This window comes from Leopardus geoffroyi, chromosome A1, assembly GCF_018350155.1.
Source record: "Leopardus geoffroyi isolate Oge1 chromosome A1, O.geoffroyi_Oge1_pat1.0, whole genome shotgun sequence".
Taxonomy (NCBI): domain Eukaryota; kingdom Metazoa; phylum Chordata; class Mammalia; order Carnivora; family Felidae; genus Leopardus; species Leopardus geoffroyi.
In genome coordinates, this window is record NC_059326.1 from 189,119,035 (window position 1) to 189,135,722 (window position 16,688).

Below are 16,688 nucleotides of genomic sequence, written 5' to 3' on the forward strand. Positions count from 1 at the left end.
TCGGCCAAGACCCAGCGTCTTGCCCTCTGCTCAAGTCACGGGAGGAAACAGCGGCGTTGCACCAGACTCTAGAAGTCGGCGAAAAGGCTTCCTCAGAAACTGGGGCCTCAGTGTGTGCCAATCCTTGTAAAGCGTTTCACCTCTTCAGAGGCTAATGCCTCTCAAAACCAAGAACAATTAAAGCGAGAGTCTTTCCAAGCAACTGGGGAATTGAGCAAAATAAATCAGAAATCCTCAGCCTCGGCTCTGGAGGTTCGCCTCATTATGAGAGCAGATCTATTAGCCCTCTTGCCTTTGTCTTTCATTTCTCAAGTGAGGTGATTCTAATTAAATTAATCTGCATGTCAATCTATCGGTGATCAATCAAAGAGCCTGAGGTCCCCCCTATGCTGCAGGGTGCTTGCGGCTGACAGGGGCTGATAATGGAGGAAGAAATAAACTGTCGAGGAAAGTTAATTAGTCAACATAATAGGTGGATTAAACGGGAGCTGGCTGATTGCTGTTTCCCATGTCAAAGCATGAGGTGGGAGCTGAAGCTGCAATTACAGACAATTATTATATTTGGTTGTAAGAGGTCGCATGAATAAACATATCTCTGTGGGTTTCAGTTTTAATCCTCTTCCCCATTTAATATAAGGAGAAGTGTAGGTCATTTTTTTCTCATTGTTTTAGTCAAAGTTCTCCGAGAAAACACCTTTGCCTGTGTCCCTTCTGGCAAACTGGGTTCAGAGTCAGTTATGAGATGGCCAGGGTACCTGAATTACATCTTGGGCCAAAGGCACCATTTCTTTCTCTTGTTTTGTTTTGTTTGCTTGTTTTTGGCTTCGAAACACAGATCTGAGACCCTTCATTACCAATGATCTTTTGGGGAGGGATTGTGCTGTTGGTGGTAATGGGGGTGAGGGTGGGGGAGGGGGAAGGAAGTGTGGTCTGATTAATCGAAGTAATGTGGGAAGGAAAAAGTACAAGAAACACCAGAAAGACGCCCAGGAGGGAAAGCTGCATCCCAGGTCTCACTGAAACCTCTCTTTTTCATTTCTCTATCCTCTTAACCCTGACACAGTGGGGGGGGGGGGGGGGGGGGGGGGGGATATTTTAAAGATTCAAAAGATTTTTATTTGCATGATCAACTGTGATATCTGCTTCAGTGTCTAAACTGAAGGGTAATTTAGGTGAAACACAACCACCGTTGTGTAAAAAAATATGCTAATAAAGATCCTCTTGTTAAAATTATGGTTAACAGTGTACCTTCTGCTGTATAACTATAAACTGTGCAATTTTACTTAAAACTGCATCAAAAGCGTTCCATGCCAAAGACCCACTCATCAATAGCTCCTCTTGTTAGACTTGTACAGCATAAGCACCAGTTATTATGTGAAATAGCTATGCAATTTTCTTCAGCTCCCAGCTGTTATTTATTTAACTTGAGTTTATTACCCTCCATGCTTTTATATTAAAATGTTCATTCATTTCTCTCTTCTGTCTCCAGGTCGTGGTGTCTACGACAGTCAATGTGGATGGCCATGTCCTGGCAGTCTCTGATAACATGTTTGTCCATAATAACTCTAAGCATGGGCGGAGGGCTCGGAGGCTTGACCCCTCGGAAGGTACGCCCTCTTATCTGGAACATGGTAGGCAAATCATTTTCATTGGTTGGCATTGCTACTTTAACTGTGAATCTATTTGGTTTCTTTCTTCCAACTCCACCACATTTTCTACTCTGTTTCGAATTTCAAATGTTCTATTGAACGTTATTGGTACTAAGTATTGAAAGACAGGAAGACATCTTGGAGGCCCAGCCTTTCTTGTTGCACATCTCTCTACCCTGGAAATGGCTGATGCATCTTTCCTTCAGGTTGAGAGAGACCTGGGTCTCCAGGGAGACCTGGACCACTGCTTTATTTTCGGCTCCCACTTGACTGAAAAATAAAGGAAGGCCAAAGGAAGGTCATAAATATTGTGATACATTTTGGGTTTATAACTGACTTGGTTGTTTAATGAACTCCACCATCTTTACAATCCTGCTGGTGTACCTCTGTAACTTCTTATTAAACCTCATTTGGAGATAATGTCCAAAATCTAGGTCAGAGGCATTTTCTGAATTTGAAGCCCAAACTAAATGTCCCTCCTGTGCCTCGTGCATAATCTTCCCCTCATCAGCACATAATAGAGCCTGCTTTCTGTAGGTGGACTTTGTTTAAGTGAAATCACATTTGTCTTGAATTTGTGGCTAATCAGTGGTAGCTTTGAGAGGACTGGAGGAAACCAGATAAAAACTTGAATCAAGGAAAGTGAATACCATTCAAAGGAACCATGGGATAGAATGAATGTACATCTGAATGTTTCTGTACTACACGTATATGTAATGTATTCTTCCTCTGTCTGCTCATCCATCCATTGATACATCCATCCACCCATCTGTTCATCCATTTATTTATCCATCTATCCATCCTCCATCCACCCATCCATCTATTCATCATTTATCCATCCATCCATCCAACCATCCATCCAGGAAACAATGATTGAGACTCTACTCAATACCAATCACCATGCTAGAATGTCTTTTATCTTCTTCAAGTTAAACTCTAAACCCATTTCTCTACTTCACTTTCTAGTTTGCTAGGTCAGCAGGATTCTTTAAAAAACACTACTGCACAAATTACCACCTGATTGTCTGATTTTTCCAAGGGCCGTGAGCCGTCCATGATATAATTCATAAGGTAGAAAACCCCCTTCCCTGCCAGCATTCTAATTTAATAAAAATACCACTATCATTATTTTTGCCTGTTTTTTTTTCCTGCACTTAAGGAATATACAAACTACTTTTTATTAATTAGCCAGATGTAACACTCTTAGAAGGGATTCTTCACCAGTTTTACAGTCTTTTTAAAGTAAACCATCATCTTTCAAAAGCCGCTTCTTTATGGTTTCATTAGTGCTGAGATGGATGGATATTACTTTTTTGCAGAAGGCCATTTGAAATACCTGCTCATGATTACGTTCCTAGTTCCATTCCTGTACTTGAAATTATTCTGATCCTCACTTTATAGTAATATTGCCTTTTTAATACCCTTGGAGTCACTTAAGGCATTGTATTACTAGAAGTATTTAGAGGAAAGGAAGAGGAAAAACTAGGTATATACTCACTGGGCACAATTTGGAGAGCAGTGGCTTAAAAACTGAAGTCTTGTTTTTGACTGTGGCTGGTTAGTTACAATGGTTACTGCCCTGTCCAAGGACAGACTTGACTATCACTTTGAAATCTACCAGTCATGGGTTCATAGTTTCAAAATGTGCTCCAAGTGCAGACTACACCCAGCTCCCATTCCTGGCCTTGGGAAGTCAGTGACAGACCACATGACACCATGCAAATTGCAAATCATCCCTCTACTTGGTGGGGGGTGGGGGGGGCAGGGAACACAAACCAACAGAAACAACCTGCTAGGAAAGACACTTCTAGAACATGGAGGTCAGGAACATTATTTTGTATTGTGGTGTGGAGGAAAGACTCAACGTAAATTCAATTTTTAGTTTCACCTCTGACCTTTACGTGACCTTGGACAAGTCACCTTACTTTTGGGGATCCTTAGTTTTCTTCTTGGTAAAATGAAGGTGATGATCTGTAGGGGTAAAAAAACTGTGTGCCTTTAGTGGGGGCAGGTCACATACATAGGGGAAGTGGGCTGGGTGGAGACTGCAGAAGAAGGGCAAGTGTATGCTCTATTGTCCCACAGAGAGTTGTGGCCAAGGGGACTAAGGGCCCAGTGGGGCCAGATGTTCTAGTGTGGCAAGAACAAACACTCCTGATTTTTAATTGTTGGTAACTAATTATAAAATTTTTAAACCTAGAAGGGAAGAAGGGGGAAATGCCACTTAGGAGGAATAGAGCCATAGACTAACAGTTTGAGATCTCTAGATCAAAATGTCTCTAGGCTTCATCCCAGCTCAAATATCCTTGCTTCTAGGTATACATATTAATATTTCAATTGGAATATCATATTATTCTAAGTTTTAAAGGCAATATTTTATTCTTCGGCTCCAATTTACCAGTCTACGAGTGGCCGTGTTATTATTAACAACATATTGTTCATGAAAATGATGACATTTCACTTGTTCATAAATGGTTAACCAACAGTGGGGATGTGGCTGTGTCCTGTCTTCTTCAGCTAGGGGGCCTAGCTCTCACCAAAGCCTTACATTATTTCTCTCCAGAAGAATAAAAGGGTAGACACGTTGAAGTTCTTTGTAATGACAATAACATGGAAATCTGCTTCTCTGCAGAATGAATCAACCAACCACACATAACCACCCACTCATTTAGACACTTCAAACTGATACATAAATATCTACTCAGCAAAGGATGACTATTGGGCTCTTTCATTGGGGATGTGTGGGAGTGGACCTAAATGCTAATGCATGTTGATTTGGGGGTATGGTAATACTTTATCTTACTGTTGAAAAATCCTGTTTGAAACTGTCCTGTTTAAAACTTCCAGAACCAAACCCCTACTCCTTGGCTGCTGCAATCCTTCCTTCATCCCCACCTCAGACAGCCCCTGCACAGTGAGACTGCTGGCTATTTTCACCTTTTAGATGACCTGTAGGAGCCTTCATTTTTCCTCATTCTGGGCTTTTTACCATCTCATTTACAGGTAGCCTGAATTATTTTGAGCAACTCTGCACATCTCTATTTATATCCTGCTTGTCAGACAGTTGGAGGAAAGTTCCCTTTCGTAGCTCATGTTTCTGCATATAAGTAGAAATAGAGACCATGCTTTACATTCATGCAGTCCTCCCTGTGTGACCCATGGACTTCCAAACCTCCCTGCTCAAATAACTGCCCCTGGATTTCAAGTAGGAGAGTTCACAAAGGCAAATTTATTTCACAGAATCTTTCATGGTCCAAAGAGAGTGAATCCTGGCACGCTGTAGCTCATGGTAATTGCTCTCCCTCATTTTTTTCTTCATTCATAAATACTGAGATTTTCTTTGGCTGAATATTTATGGGAGAGTTTAGACTAGTGAGTTTTCGTCTTTAAGCAGTAGCTTTATGGAAGATGTATGCTGTGGAGAGAGGTAGCTTCAGAAGGTGGCTACTCTCAGGGTTTCAATTTTTGAAAAAGCATAGACTTGGGGCCAAAGATGAAGAATTCTTGCCACCCATGGTAATGTACAACCCTAGCTTATGTGTCTGCCCTGTCTTCCCTTCATTTGGGCAAATTCCTGGGGACTGTATGCTGGGGATCTTTAAAGACTTAGGGAGTGTTGATACTGTCATTATTGTTCTCTTGAGTTTCAGGTTTTGTTTACTTGAATTTAAGGCCAATTGTGGCATCAGTTTCTCTATTCTTTCCCCCTATGGCAAAATGTGGTGCCCTCACAAAGCTATAGTGCAGGGACCCTGTCAGCTTGCATGCGCTAACACTTTATTATCTAATGATCTAATATGCAACAAGGCAAAGTGCCGGTGCTCATCATTCTGACACAGAATGCCGGGAGAAGTGACTAAATTACTTTATGTACCATTAGCGCTAGCAGCTATGGTGAACTCACCGGCAGCATTTATGCAAATGCCTGTGAATACACTCTAGTGGCTTTGTCAGAAAGCCTTCTGACAAGCAGTTTAAATGCTCATTTTTTTTAGGGGACATTTTTTTTTTTTTGGCGTGCATGTGTTTTTATCCCTTCCTCCCTTCTCTTTGCCTCTATTCTCTCCCCTTTTTGTATGGTTGGAGGACATGCCTTCTCTGTGATCACTGGGAAATCTGAGCAGGTCAGAGAGCTCAGCTGATCATCAGTTAGGCACCCTTTCTGGTTTTAAGACCCCAACTGGTGTTTTGCATAGTTAGGTTTTTTTTTTTTTTAAATCGGTATGAATTTGTATAGTTATCATATGTATTTGAAAAATCAGTAAACCTATTAATCAAGAGTTTTTAGAAGGTGAACACTTTAATGTTAATGAGTTCTAACCTAAGATCCTACTTAGTTTCTTGGCTCAAATATAGATGATTTTAAATACCCATGCTTTTTAAAATTGCAAAATAGTTGAAATTTAGTTTTTGTAGGCATGAGATACAAATGAATTAAATTTCCCTTTAAAGTAATTCTACAGATAAAGACATGAAGTATAAATGTGCCAGGATCCCAGCATAAAACAAACCTAAACAAAAGTAGGGTTTGGTCAAACTAAAAACACTTTATAGAATAGAGAGTGGTAATAGAATCACTGGGCCCATCTCTTTGCTGTAATTACAGCGTTAGAGAAGTAGAATCAGATTTTCCCCACCACCAGTTAGTTCTGACCTCTCCATTGTAGTTTCCCTTTCCAGCTGTCCCTGACAATATGGTGTTATTCTTGCTCTTTAGCATTTGACCTTCTTTAATCCTTTTGCTCCAGACAGAAGCAGTTTTTGCTTCTGTTGGTTGCCCCTGGGTATCCAACCCCATTGACTCCCTGTGCCCAGCTGCACTTAAATTTGTTGTTTTATGGACATGTGGAGAAAGATGATTCAGGCTTGGGAAGATTACTCCAAATTGAGAGACAGCATGGAGCTTCCAACAGAAAGGAGAGGCCCCCTCTTCTCCCTTCTGTGTAATGAGGCCCTAAGAAGTGGCTAGTAAATATCAGCCGGATCTAACAGAGGGAGGATCGGGCTGTCTGAGGGAAGAGCTGGATTCCGGACCTGATTCTGTCATGAACTAGCTGTATGACTCTGGGCAGGTACTTTGCTTCTGTGGCCTCAGTTTGGTATGCATTCAATGAGAGCTGGGTTGGGTCATCTCTAGACCTTTTAGCATGCACAATTTTTGATGCTCTGAACTGAAACTGTTGACACATGCCTCTCCTTGTCTGGAGGTGCATTTGGAGAAACAGGACCTCAGGAGAACAAAGAAATCCACTGGATGTTTCCGGTATAGCACTTTCTTTGGATCTCCAGCCAAGGAATGAGGTCTCAGCTTACTGCGACTTCAAATCATTCCTTCTCCGTTCATTCATTCTAAGCATCCAGTACGTGACAGACACCATGCTGAGATACAGTAGCACAAGGCAGATACAGGCCCTGTCTCCACAGAATTTCTAATGTAAATAGAGAAGGAAGATATTTAAAACAATTTGCAACCAGCCCATGAGAGCTATGCATAAAAAAGGGGACCATAACAGGAGTGGGGTGGGGGGAAGTGAGGTGTCAGGGAAGCTTCTTTGAGAATATCACATTTTTGCCGAAACCTAAGAAAGAGCTGAGTAAGTTTTCACGAGGTAAAAGGGACAGAAACAAATTTCCAGGAAGAGGGGACAGCGTGTACACAGGCTATTTTGCTTAGGTGAGTTCAGGGAACCTAGAGGAGACTGGGATGACTCCTGTTGCTCCCTGTCACTGGGAGGATGGCAGGAGATGAGGCCACGGTGGCTGCTGAAGGCCAGATTATGCAGGCCCACATGAGACACTCAGGCCGTGGTTGTTGGCAATTGTGAAATGGTGTGGGGGGCCAAGCAGGGCTTTGATGAACTCATTTTCAATTACATGGACTCCTAGTGTGTCATGAAAGCCCAGGGCAAGATCACTCTGAGTTGCTTATAACTTTGCTCTTCCCTGCTGGCCCTTGGAAGCTCACCAGGGAGTTGGCTGTGCCTGGGAGCTGTCCCCCTGATCACTCCTCATTTTATCAATAGTGCAAGTGTTCAAAATAGGAAGAAAGTCAAACATTTTGAGAGTTCTTTTTTCCAGATGGTTTTGGCTTATCGATTTGCTTTTTGCGTAAGTAGCTTAGAAAGAATTTACCTATTGACTACTGTTGAACTTACAGAGACTTTTTTAAGGCCTTCAGAATGGAGGGCTGCTGTGTTACTTGGCTGTGAAATGTATATTATTTGTCTAACCCCACCAAACTAAAATTGAATGAGTGAAAATAAACTAAACAATGAAGAGAAGGCATACTATCCCAAATTTCTCTCTTCCTCTCCCACTGTGGTCAATGGGTGAGTGACAGCTCATGCCAAGTGAAGGGCCACTGACGTATAAAAGGTCATCCAGTGCATCCTGTCATTTTCCAGATAAGGAAACTGAGACCTAGCAAGGGGATGTAATCTTCTTACATTCACATAGATAGTTTCTGTCAAAATCTGTTTGGTGCTCTTTACTCACAGTATGCTGGCAGGCAAGTGTGAATTCAGGGGGCACACAGCTTTACAGTCATTGGGTTACACAAGACATTGGAGGACTTGGAGTTTACTCCTGATGCCTTTACAGTTCAGGTTGCTATCAGCTTGCAGGGGTCTCTCTGGGATTCCAAAGATCATGAAAGATACATCTCTCTAGCTTCCTGACAGAAATGCACTTTCAAAACATGAGGGCCAGGTATGAAAGATGCAGACAGAGCTTTACACTTAGACAGTGGCCCTTCATATGACTGGTTTTGGTGAAGAACTCCAGTCAGGCCCACTGAGGGAAAAGCATTTTGGTGAAGGGTCCAGGTTACTGTAGATAAATACTGATGTCATGCTTTGTTACTTAGAGTGGCACATTACATCTTATCAATTGATTTTCCTACTTGAAAAAGAAAGACAGATGAATGGACAAACATTAGGGCTAAGAATATCCAGATGTGTCATAGAATAGAGCTCATAGGCCCCAGATTTTCAAGCATCAAATCAGGCCTTTTTCTTTGAGCAGTGGGGAAGTAGCCTTTTGTCCTCCCTCGCAATAAAAAATTACGTGGCAAGAAGTCAAGATAATGAATGAAGATGTTAAGTGGAGACTGGTTTTTCAGTGTATATCCAGAGTAATCCATAAAGTGGGTAACGCCAGAAATCCTAACGTTGGGGACTTGATAGCCAGCAAGCTCGGGGTCAGGCAGATGAAAGAGTCTTCAGGAGCCACAGGTCACTGACAAGCGGGTGATCTGTGTTATTCTTAGTTGAATCTGACACTACCCATGGCACTAATGGGAAAGGAGAAATAATGCTGAGACTTTGCTCCCCTGCTTAGTGGTGACCAGGCCAAGTGGCAATGTGTATTATTATTATTATTATTGCTGTTGTTATTTGCTATTATCAGCTAACACTTATGGAACATTTACTCTGTGCCAGTACTGTGGTAATTATTTGACTTATCAAGTCCTCCAACAAATCTGATGAACTATAACAATTACTATTCTCATTTTATAGATGAGAAAACTAGGGTTTAGAGAGGGTCAGTAACTTACCCAATACTACAAAACTAATTAGAATCGGACCTGAGACTTGACCCCTGGTCTGCCTAACCACATAGCCTCTGCATAATAATAGTACTAAGAATAATGACAGTAACCCTCAGTGAGTCCTTACTATGCCAGGCACATAGTAAGAGGCACCCCTCGCAAAGATGAGGAAACTGAGATTAAAGAGAGGCTAAGTTATTTGCCCAGAGTTGCACAGCATATAAGTAGTATATCTAGAGTTCAAACCCAGAAAGCCTGACTTTGGAGTCTGTACTTTCAACTACTTGCTCTGTATATAATGCTAAAATTCTTTCCATCTCTTATTCCACTGTTCTTTTTCTCAGTACAAGGAAGACAATTATGCTGGTATCTTAAATATACCTTTCAAAAGTTAACTCAGAGAATATCTTCTTCTTTTTCTTAATGGCATACTGTGTATGTTTACCTTATAGCTTATTTTCCTTCAGTAATAACCTATTTTTTTCCCATAGCTATTCCACATTCTGCTAGTCAAATAAAAAAAAATGCTGATTTTGTTTGATGACTAGTATGTTTTCTATGGGGTTGGCAAGATAAGAAGGAGACTGGTAATATTTTATTTATTTGTAAGGATGTTCTAACTCATCTCTGTAGAAATCATTTGTTGACCATATGGGCTTCCTGGCATGTATACAAGGTAGAGAAAAAGGAGACCAGAGGAATACTGTGAGACTGTGAATTAAAAGGCTGTTGGGATACTAACAGCCTCCTTGTTAGGGGACTGAAGGGCTGCTAAACCTCATGCAGCAAATAACATGGGAACATGATATAGATTTGGGGAGGCTGTTTTCTTATATGAATTTCTTGACAAACCTATCAACTTTGGGAGACGTCCAGTATTTGGTATTTTGAATGACCTAATAAATGAGTGAGCCACATCTAACTTATTTTAATAAGCCCGGAGTGTAGGGAAGAGCATGGTGGGAGGCAGGGAGTGGTGCTTGCTGCTTATATGTTGGACCGAAATGACAGAACTTTTGTAAACCTAATTGTTTTATCTTATGTTTGGATACAAAATCATCATAATTCCAGTTGTGCTTATTTGCATGACTGATTATTCCAAACTAAGGGCCTCTTTCTACTTACTTGTCATAGGACCTTCTCTGACTTGAGAGTATCAGAGGATTCAAGGGATATGAACATGCAAATGAAAGCGTTTGTAATCTGTCATCAATCTTATTAAGATGAGATATTTAGGGTCAGTGGCCAGGAGTGGGTTTGAAACATTTTTGTTTGAACATTTTCAGTTGCGCATTCAGAAACAAAAATAGAGCCTGCCTCTACCGTTCAACCTTGCTACATGATCTCAAATATGTATTTTGATTTCTTTGGATCTCAGTTTCCACATCAATTAAAGGGGGAGTTTGGTAGCTTCCTTCAAGTCCCGATGATTTGTTATTTGAATCCAGCTATTTCTGTGAGAGGTCTCCTATCTCCTAAGGTGTTACACATACACTTCCCTGGTGAGTGGCCACCAATACCAAGGTGATGGTCATTTTACAGGGTAGATCCAAGGCCAACTTCTCTTCACCTTGAGCATTTCTCTAAGAGATCAGCAGTGGGTTCCAGGAGGCCTGGAAAAGCCCAGAGTGTAGCATACACAACCGCTAGGTAGCTCTCACCTGATGACGGTATTCTTCAGCTTCTCTCTGAATTTCTTTAGCTGAGACGGTAGTGTTGAATCCACTTGATGGTTAGCAGTGAGCTTTTAGATTAGGTTTCCCATGCAGTATGTGAGATGATTTTAGGTGATGGGGAGAAAACATTAAAAAAATTTTTTTTTCTAAATAGTTGCAGGTCTATCTTGATGCATAAGCAAGCAAGCAAGCAAGCAAACAAACAGAAATACAGCACTCCAAAGTTGTGATCTTAGCTATTACTGCTCAGGGCAAGACTGAATTAAAGAAAAAGAAAGTCAATCTAGACAAAAATAGCAGCTAGATCAATTAATTAATATTAAGTAGGTCATAGTGTAAGTGGTATTAGTATGGAGCAAAATCAGGACTGAAGTTTGGGAAACTGTTTTAGAGGGCTTAAGCGTTGGGGAAGTAATAATTCTTTCAAGTCATCAGGAAACAGAGTAGGGCCCTGGGAAACATAATTTTTTTAAGAATCAAAAATTTTTTTTTAAAGAAAACTTTTTAGTTCAATTTACCATTAGAATAGATTCAATGTCCTTGTAGGATTTTGAAAATCAAAATGTTTCCCAAGCTGTTAACTCTGTTTTTATTTTTAAACAAGTGGTGTCTACATGTCAGAGGGCAGAAATTAGTGTGGAAAGGAGGATTTGAGTCAAGGGAGAGAATCAGCCAGGGTCCACCCAGGCAGCACATTATGATAATATATACGGAACCAGCTGGACACTGAGCAAAGCTGACATTGTGTTGTCAGGGGCAGAATCACCCATCAATTTCCGAGATAGAATTTGAGTTCAAATGACAGAAAGAGCAGCAACTGTGTTGAAACTGATGCATGGGGGAGGGGCTGGGTAGGCAGGAACCAGCCAGGCCTAAAGACAGGAAGTGCTGGTACCTCCGGAAGGGGGTGGCTCTGTTTTCTCATCTGGCTGCTACCCTTCCTTCTAACCTTAACATCTGTCAGCAAGATCCACCTGGGCCTTTGCATGATTAGAGCCCACTGTAGGGGGAGCTTACTGGTGCTAATTTTAGCCCCAGTGAGCATAGAGTGCCTGCTGCAGGACCGGGGGGCCAGATGAGCTTAGGAAAATTAGGAAAACAGATTCCAAGGAGCTGCTGCTTACCCATTTAGGAAGTTCTATGTTGATGTAGTGGCGATTGTTAATAATGACTGAAAGAGTTTTCAACTTTTAAACTATTCTGTTTTGTTCCTTAATATCTTAACGACCCTGATGATTCTTCTTTTGTTCATTCTCTCCTTCGTTCAGGCATTCAGTCATTCATCTATTTAACATATGTTTACTGATTGACTGCCTATTGTATTAGACATTAGGGATGCCGAGGTGAACAAGACAGGGGCAGCCTTTTGAGGTATATAGGTGTGTGTGTGTGTGTGTGTGTGTGTGTCTATGTTAAGCCAATAATTACAAAAAATAATTAATTTAGAATTACTTAAATTGCAATGACAGTACGCACTATAAAAGAGAAATACAAAGTGCTAAGAGAGGTTTAAACAAGGGGATTCAGCCAAGTGTGACAAATAGAAGGACACTTAAAATTTAAAACACGAATGAGTAGCATTTTGTCCAGCAAAGAAGAGAGAGCATTTTTGGCAGAGGGGAAGCATGTCCAAAATACCATGTGGGGGCACAATATTAGAAGCTTGGGAGAGGGCTAATAGGGAAGGTGAGTTAGCTCAGAGATCCATTTTTGAAAAAATAAATTTGAAAATTTCTTATAGGTTGGTTTCTCTTTGACTTGGAGATATGGGTCCAATGCATTTTCCTAACGAGTTAACAGGCTACTAGAACTCTTTGCCCAAGTAAATGCTAGATTTTAGACCACTTTTTTGAGTGATGATGATTTTGCTGTTATGATACCAGCCTTTGAGCATTTATTACCTGTCAGGTTCAGTGCTCAGCCCTTTGTATCATCTCTTTTTAATACTCTTAATCACCATAGGAGGGCACTGCTATTATTCTTCCCATTTAGCAAACAAGGGAAACTGAGGCCATCCTTCAAACATTTGGTTGTGGCCAAACAGAAAAAGAGTTAGGTTTTTGCATCTGTAGCATTTGGACCTCCAAGTAGCTGACATAAGGCGGTCATCACCACTGCTCTTTCCCACTGTTTAGTCAATGCTAATCTCCTCACATTGGACTTCAGAGGTGGAGAGAAATTCTCCTGCTATTTGATCATGTAATATAATTCCTGCTTCAATTGAAGCAAATTCACAATGTTACTCAAAGGCAAATTGAAAAGCCAGATCTGTGCTAAATCCCCAGGGTATGTTAGTTGGCATGTGCAGTGATATATGGGAAGGTGCTTTTCTGGGTTAAGATAAAAAATCCTGGTATCACGTCACGCTATCAGGCACCCCATCTTAATCTCCTTGTGCCAGCCCTGCAACTTGAAATACTCAGTGGACAGAAATGAAACTTTATAGAAATTAGGTGAACATCATCCTTATCAGATGAATATGATGCCATCAGCATGATTTTAGCATCTTCAGAAAAAAGAGATTTACCTGGAGAGGAGCAAGAAAGAGTCTGAGACGTGGATTGTAGGACTTTTCTGCCAGTCTGCCTTGGGCAAGTTGGCTGGGAGATGACCTAGTAATTAAAGTCCTGCTTAAACGTATGCTGGTCAGTCATAGTAGAGGCACCGACATGGGAAACCAGACGGTAACCAGAGAAGGAAAAGAAAAGTGAAACACAAAAGTAACACTCTGGAGCCCACAGGGTGCAGAAATAGATCTGAATTGGATGAATACTTATCTGACCACTAAGCATGAAAGCGAAACCCAAGTACTAATATATTTTTATCCCAATCTGTGAAATTAATCAATATTTTATATGTGAACATATGCTGCTATGTTGCCGGCTTATGTAATTGACAGTTGCAATCAGTAGGACACCAGTTGTTCAAACCCACATTTTTCACCCGTAGTTCTGGGGAGACATGCAGCAGGAGAATGCAGGGAATAGAGGCACAGACAATGTCAGATTTGGGGCTTCTCAAGTTTCTCTCATTGTCTTCGGGGCAAAGTAAGAAAAATTTCAAGAGACAGGCATATGTAACCAATAAAAAATAGCAATAGACTTTGGCTGTTATTTGGAAGAATGGTTAAAATTAATGTGGTTGGTACACATTGAGAAGTTTAATTCTTTATTATTCTTTGTCTTCTTTTTGAGCACAGGTGGGAAGCCAACAGATACTGAACCCCTACTTTGTGCAGAGCCCGAGGCAGATGTTTTTAGGTATATTATGTCTAGGACTGTGGATGAGGGGACTGTGTCCCAGCAGTTCCCAGGTATTTTATCATTTCTTTTTTTTTATGTTTATTCATTTTTTAAGAGACAGAGAGAGACAGAGTGTGAATGGGGTAGGGGCAGAGAGAGAGGGAGACACAGAATCTGAAGCAGGCTCCAGGCTCTGAGCTGTCAGCACAGAGCCTGACACGGGGCTCGAACTCACAAACCGTGAGATCATGACCTGAGCCAAAGTCAGACGCTCAAATGACTGAGCCACCCAGGCGCCCCAGTATTTTATCATTTCTTAGTGGAGAAGGAAAATAGAGTTTTGGTCATTCTTTGCTAAAATCTTCTGGCTGAATCATCAAACCAGCTGTGCCTTCTAGTAAATAGTATGTGCAACAAAAAATAAAGTCAGACATCAGATTCTTCTACCTTTCAACTTTGGCAGAATCCTAGAAACTCTTCTTGATTTGGTTAGCTAAAGCCTGTGGAATTCCATCAATGTTGCTCAAAAGAAAGAAAAAAAAAGTTGGGGAAAATGTTATTAAGGTACTGTTTTAGGATAACGTATTTAACCAGTAAACTTTTATTATTTTCTTTGTATGTGAAAAATTCTATAATGAACACCATTGAGATGGATAATGTCCAGATTGAAAATGAAACTTAAGGGGACTTGCTCTACATTTAAAAATGTAAGTTCTTAAAGTGCTGCTACAGTTATATCTTATGTCCAAACTCTGACTGTGTGTTTAGCAGCCCAACTTGTAACAATAGAAAAGCTTCTAAGCCTAGAAACTGGAATATTTCCAGTGTTCCTGTGTTTAAATTGGCACCTGTGGTATTATATTAGGATGCCATTTTTTGAACTTGGAAATAGAAGAAGGTAGAGAGAGATTTTACTATAATTCATATGTGGGGCTGAGTCTTAGGGGGAAAATAACTTTGCTTGGAAATAGAGTAGTAATATTCTGTAAAGTTAATAAATATCTACACTCTATCTTGGGAATAGGAATTGCACAACTAAGATTTTATGGGACTTTGGCCGTAGTATTTACATGGTTGAAGTGAATGCTTTAGCCAAACTGAGCAGAAATTTCAGATAAATACCAAAATTGAAAGGTAGTTGGGGTGTTTTAAATATTTGACTTTATCTACCAATGTGGACTCTCAAAGTTTCAAGTTCAAGTGAGTCTCTTAAATTCAGTTACCTCATTTGTAAAGCATAATTTAGAATAACATCTGCTTGCCTGCTACTCAGGGTTGATATTAAGAAAAATTGAGATGGGCAAACCCTTTGAAGGCTTAACAATGCTAGTTAATTGTCAGGCATTGGTTAAGTGCAGAATACTATCTATCCAGTTTGTGAGTGAATGAGGTCCCTGCTTGCAAGGGATGTATTGACTGTTAGGTTGATTTGCATACATATATGCCATCCCAGGTTTACATATACAAACATATATACCAGGATAAAAGTTCAAGGAAAAGTGTAGTTAGTGATGAATGAATGGAAAAGACATAAGAAGTTCACTAAACAGTTAGTATTTTGTAGCCTGGGATAGGAAGAAACAGCTTCATGCAGAAGACCAGCCTTTATGACACAGTACTGTTTGGGTAAAACCTTCCTGAAAAAGAAATGGTGGAATGATGCAAAGCATGTTTGGAAACCGTGAATTCGGAGGGCCTGTCATGATCATCTTCATTTTCTTTTTCTTTACATTCCTTCTTCTGCAACTCCTCATCTTTTTCATTCTGTCTCACATTTATTTATTGCTTACTCTGTGCAGAGCTCTGTACACGTGGATTAACTTATTTAAACCTCACAACAACCTCATGAGGTGAGTTCTCTTATAACTGTCATCCCCAACTAAAGTGATAGAAACTGAGGCTTGAGAAAAGTAATTTACCCAAGCTGGTAAGTGTTGAAGCTGTAATGTGAGCTGAGGCCTCCTGAATCCAAAGCCATTGGTCCCAACTGCTGCCAAGTCCTGCTTCCAGTTTGGGAGAGATGGAGAATGAGGTTGGAAGGGGAGAACTGGCCAGACTCAGGAGGGTGGACTTGATCCCATAGGCTAAGGAGAAACAACAGAAAGCTTTTGAGCACAGCAGTAACATTTCGAAAGCTGGCATCTGAGGAAGGTTAATCTGGGTTTTGGTATGTAGACGAGATTTAGCACATAATTAATAACCTGATAGTAGAAGTGAATTACAAACAGGCAAGTATGTTTGCTTTTTGCAGTCCAGATTGAACAGCCCAGACCCCAAAGAGTAATTTTTGAGGAAGTTGAGTCAGTCAACATGGAGTTCAAATGGAAGTGGAGTTCCCACTCTACTTTACTCTTCTGTCTGGATACATTTGATGATACACATTCCGGTGCTTGTGACGTCATTGATCATCACCACGGAAACATCTGTGCTATAACAAACACTGGAGTGCAGCGTCACTGAATGTGTCAGGGAGGAGAGGAAACTGGCTCAAAATGATAAGGCTCTCAATAATAAAAATTCAGTCAAATACGTTAGCAGTAGCAGCCTTGGTCGTGTGGAGAAATATAAGCAT

General features: G+C 40.7%; 1 protein-coding gene across 11 annotated transcripts in view; it reads left to right on the forward strand.

Moving 5' to 3' along the window:
- The window catches only part of EBF1 (EBF transcription factor 1), a 388,691-nt gene that overhangs the window by 262,780 nt on the left and 109,223 nt on the right, over positions 1-16,688 (forward strand). For 6 of the 11 annotated variants that reach the window (XM_045503357.1, XM_045503380.1, XM_045503350.1 and 3 more), the window contains exon 8: positions 1,490-1,631. In XM_045503357.1, coding sequence (XP_045359313.1) covers positions 1,490-1,631 — 142 coding nt within the window. The remainder of the gene's footprint in view (positions 1-1,489; positions 1,632-16,688) is intronic. The other 5 variants (XM_045503361.1, XM_045503392.1, XM_045503371.1 and 2 more) reach the window with 1 other exon arrangement.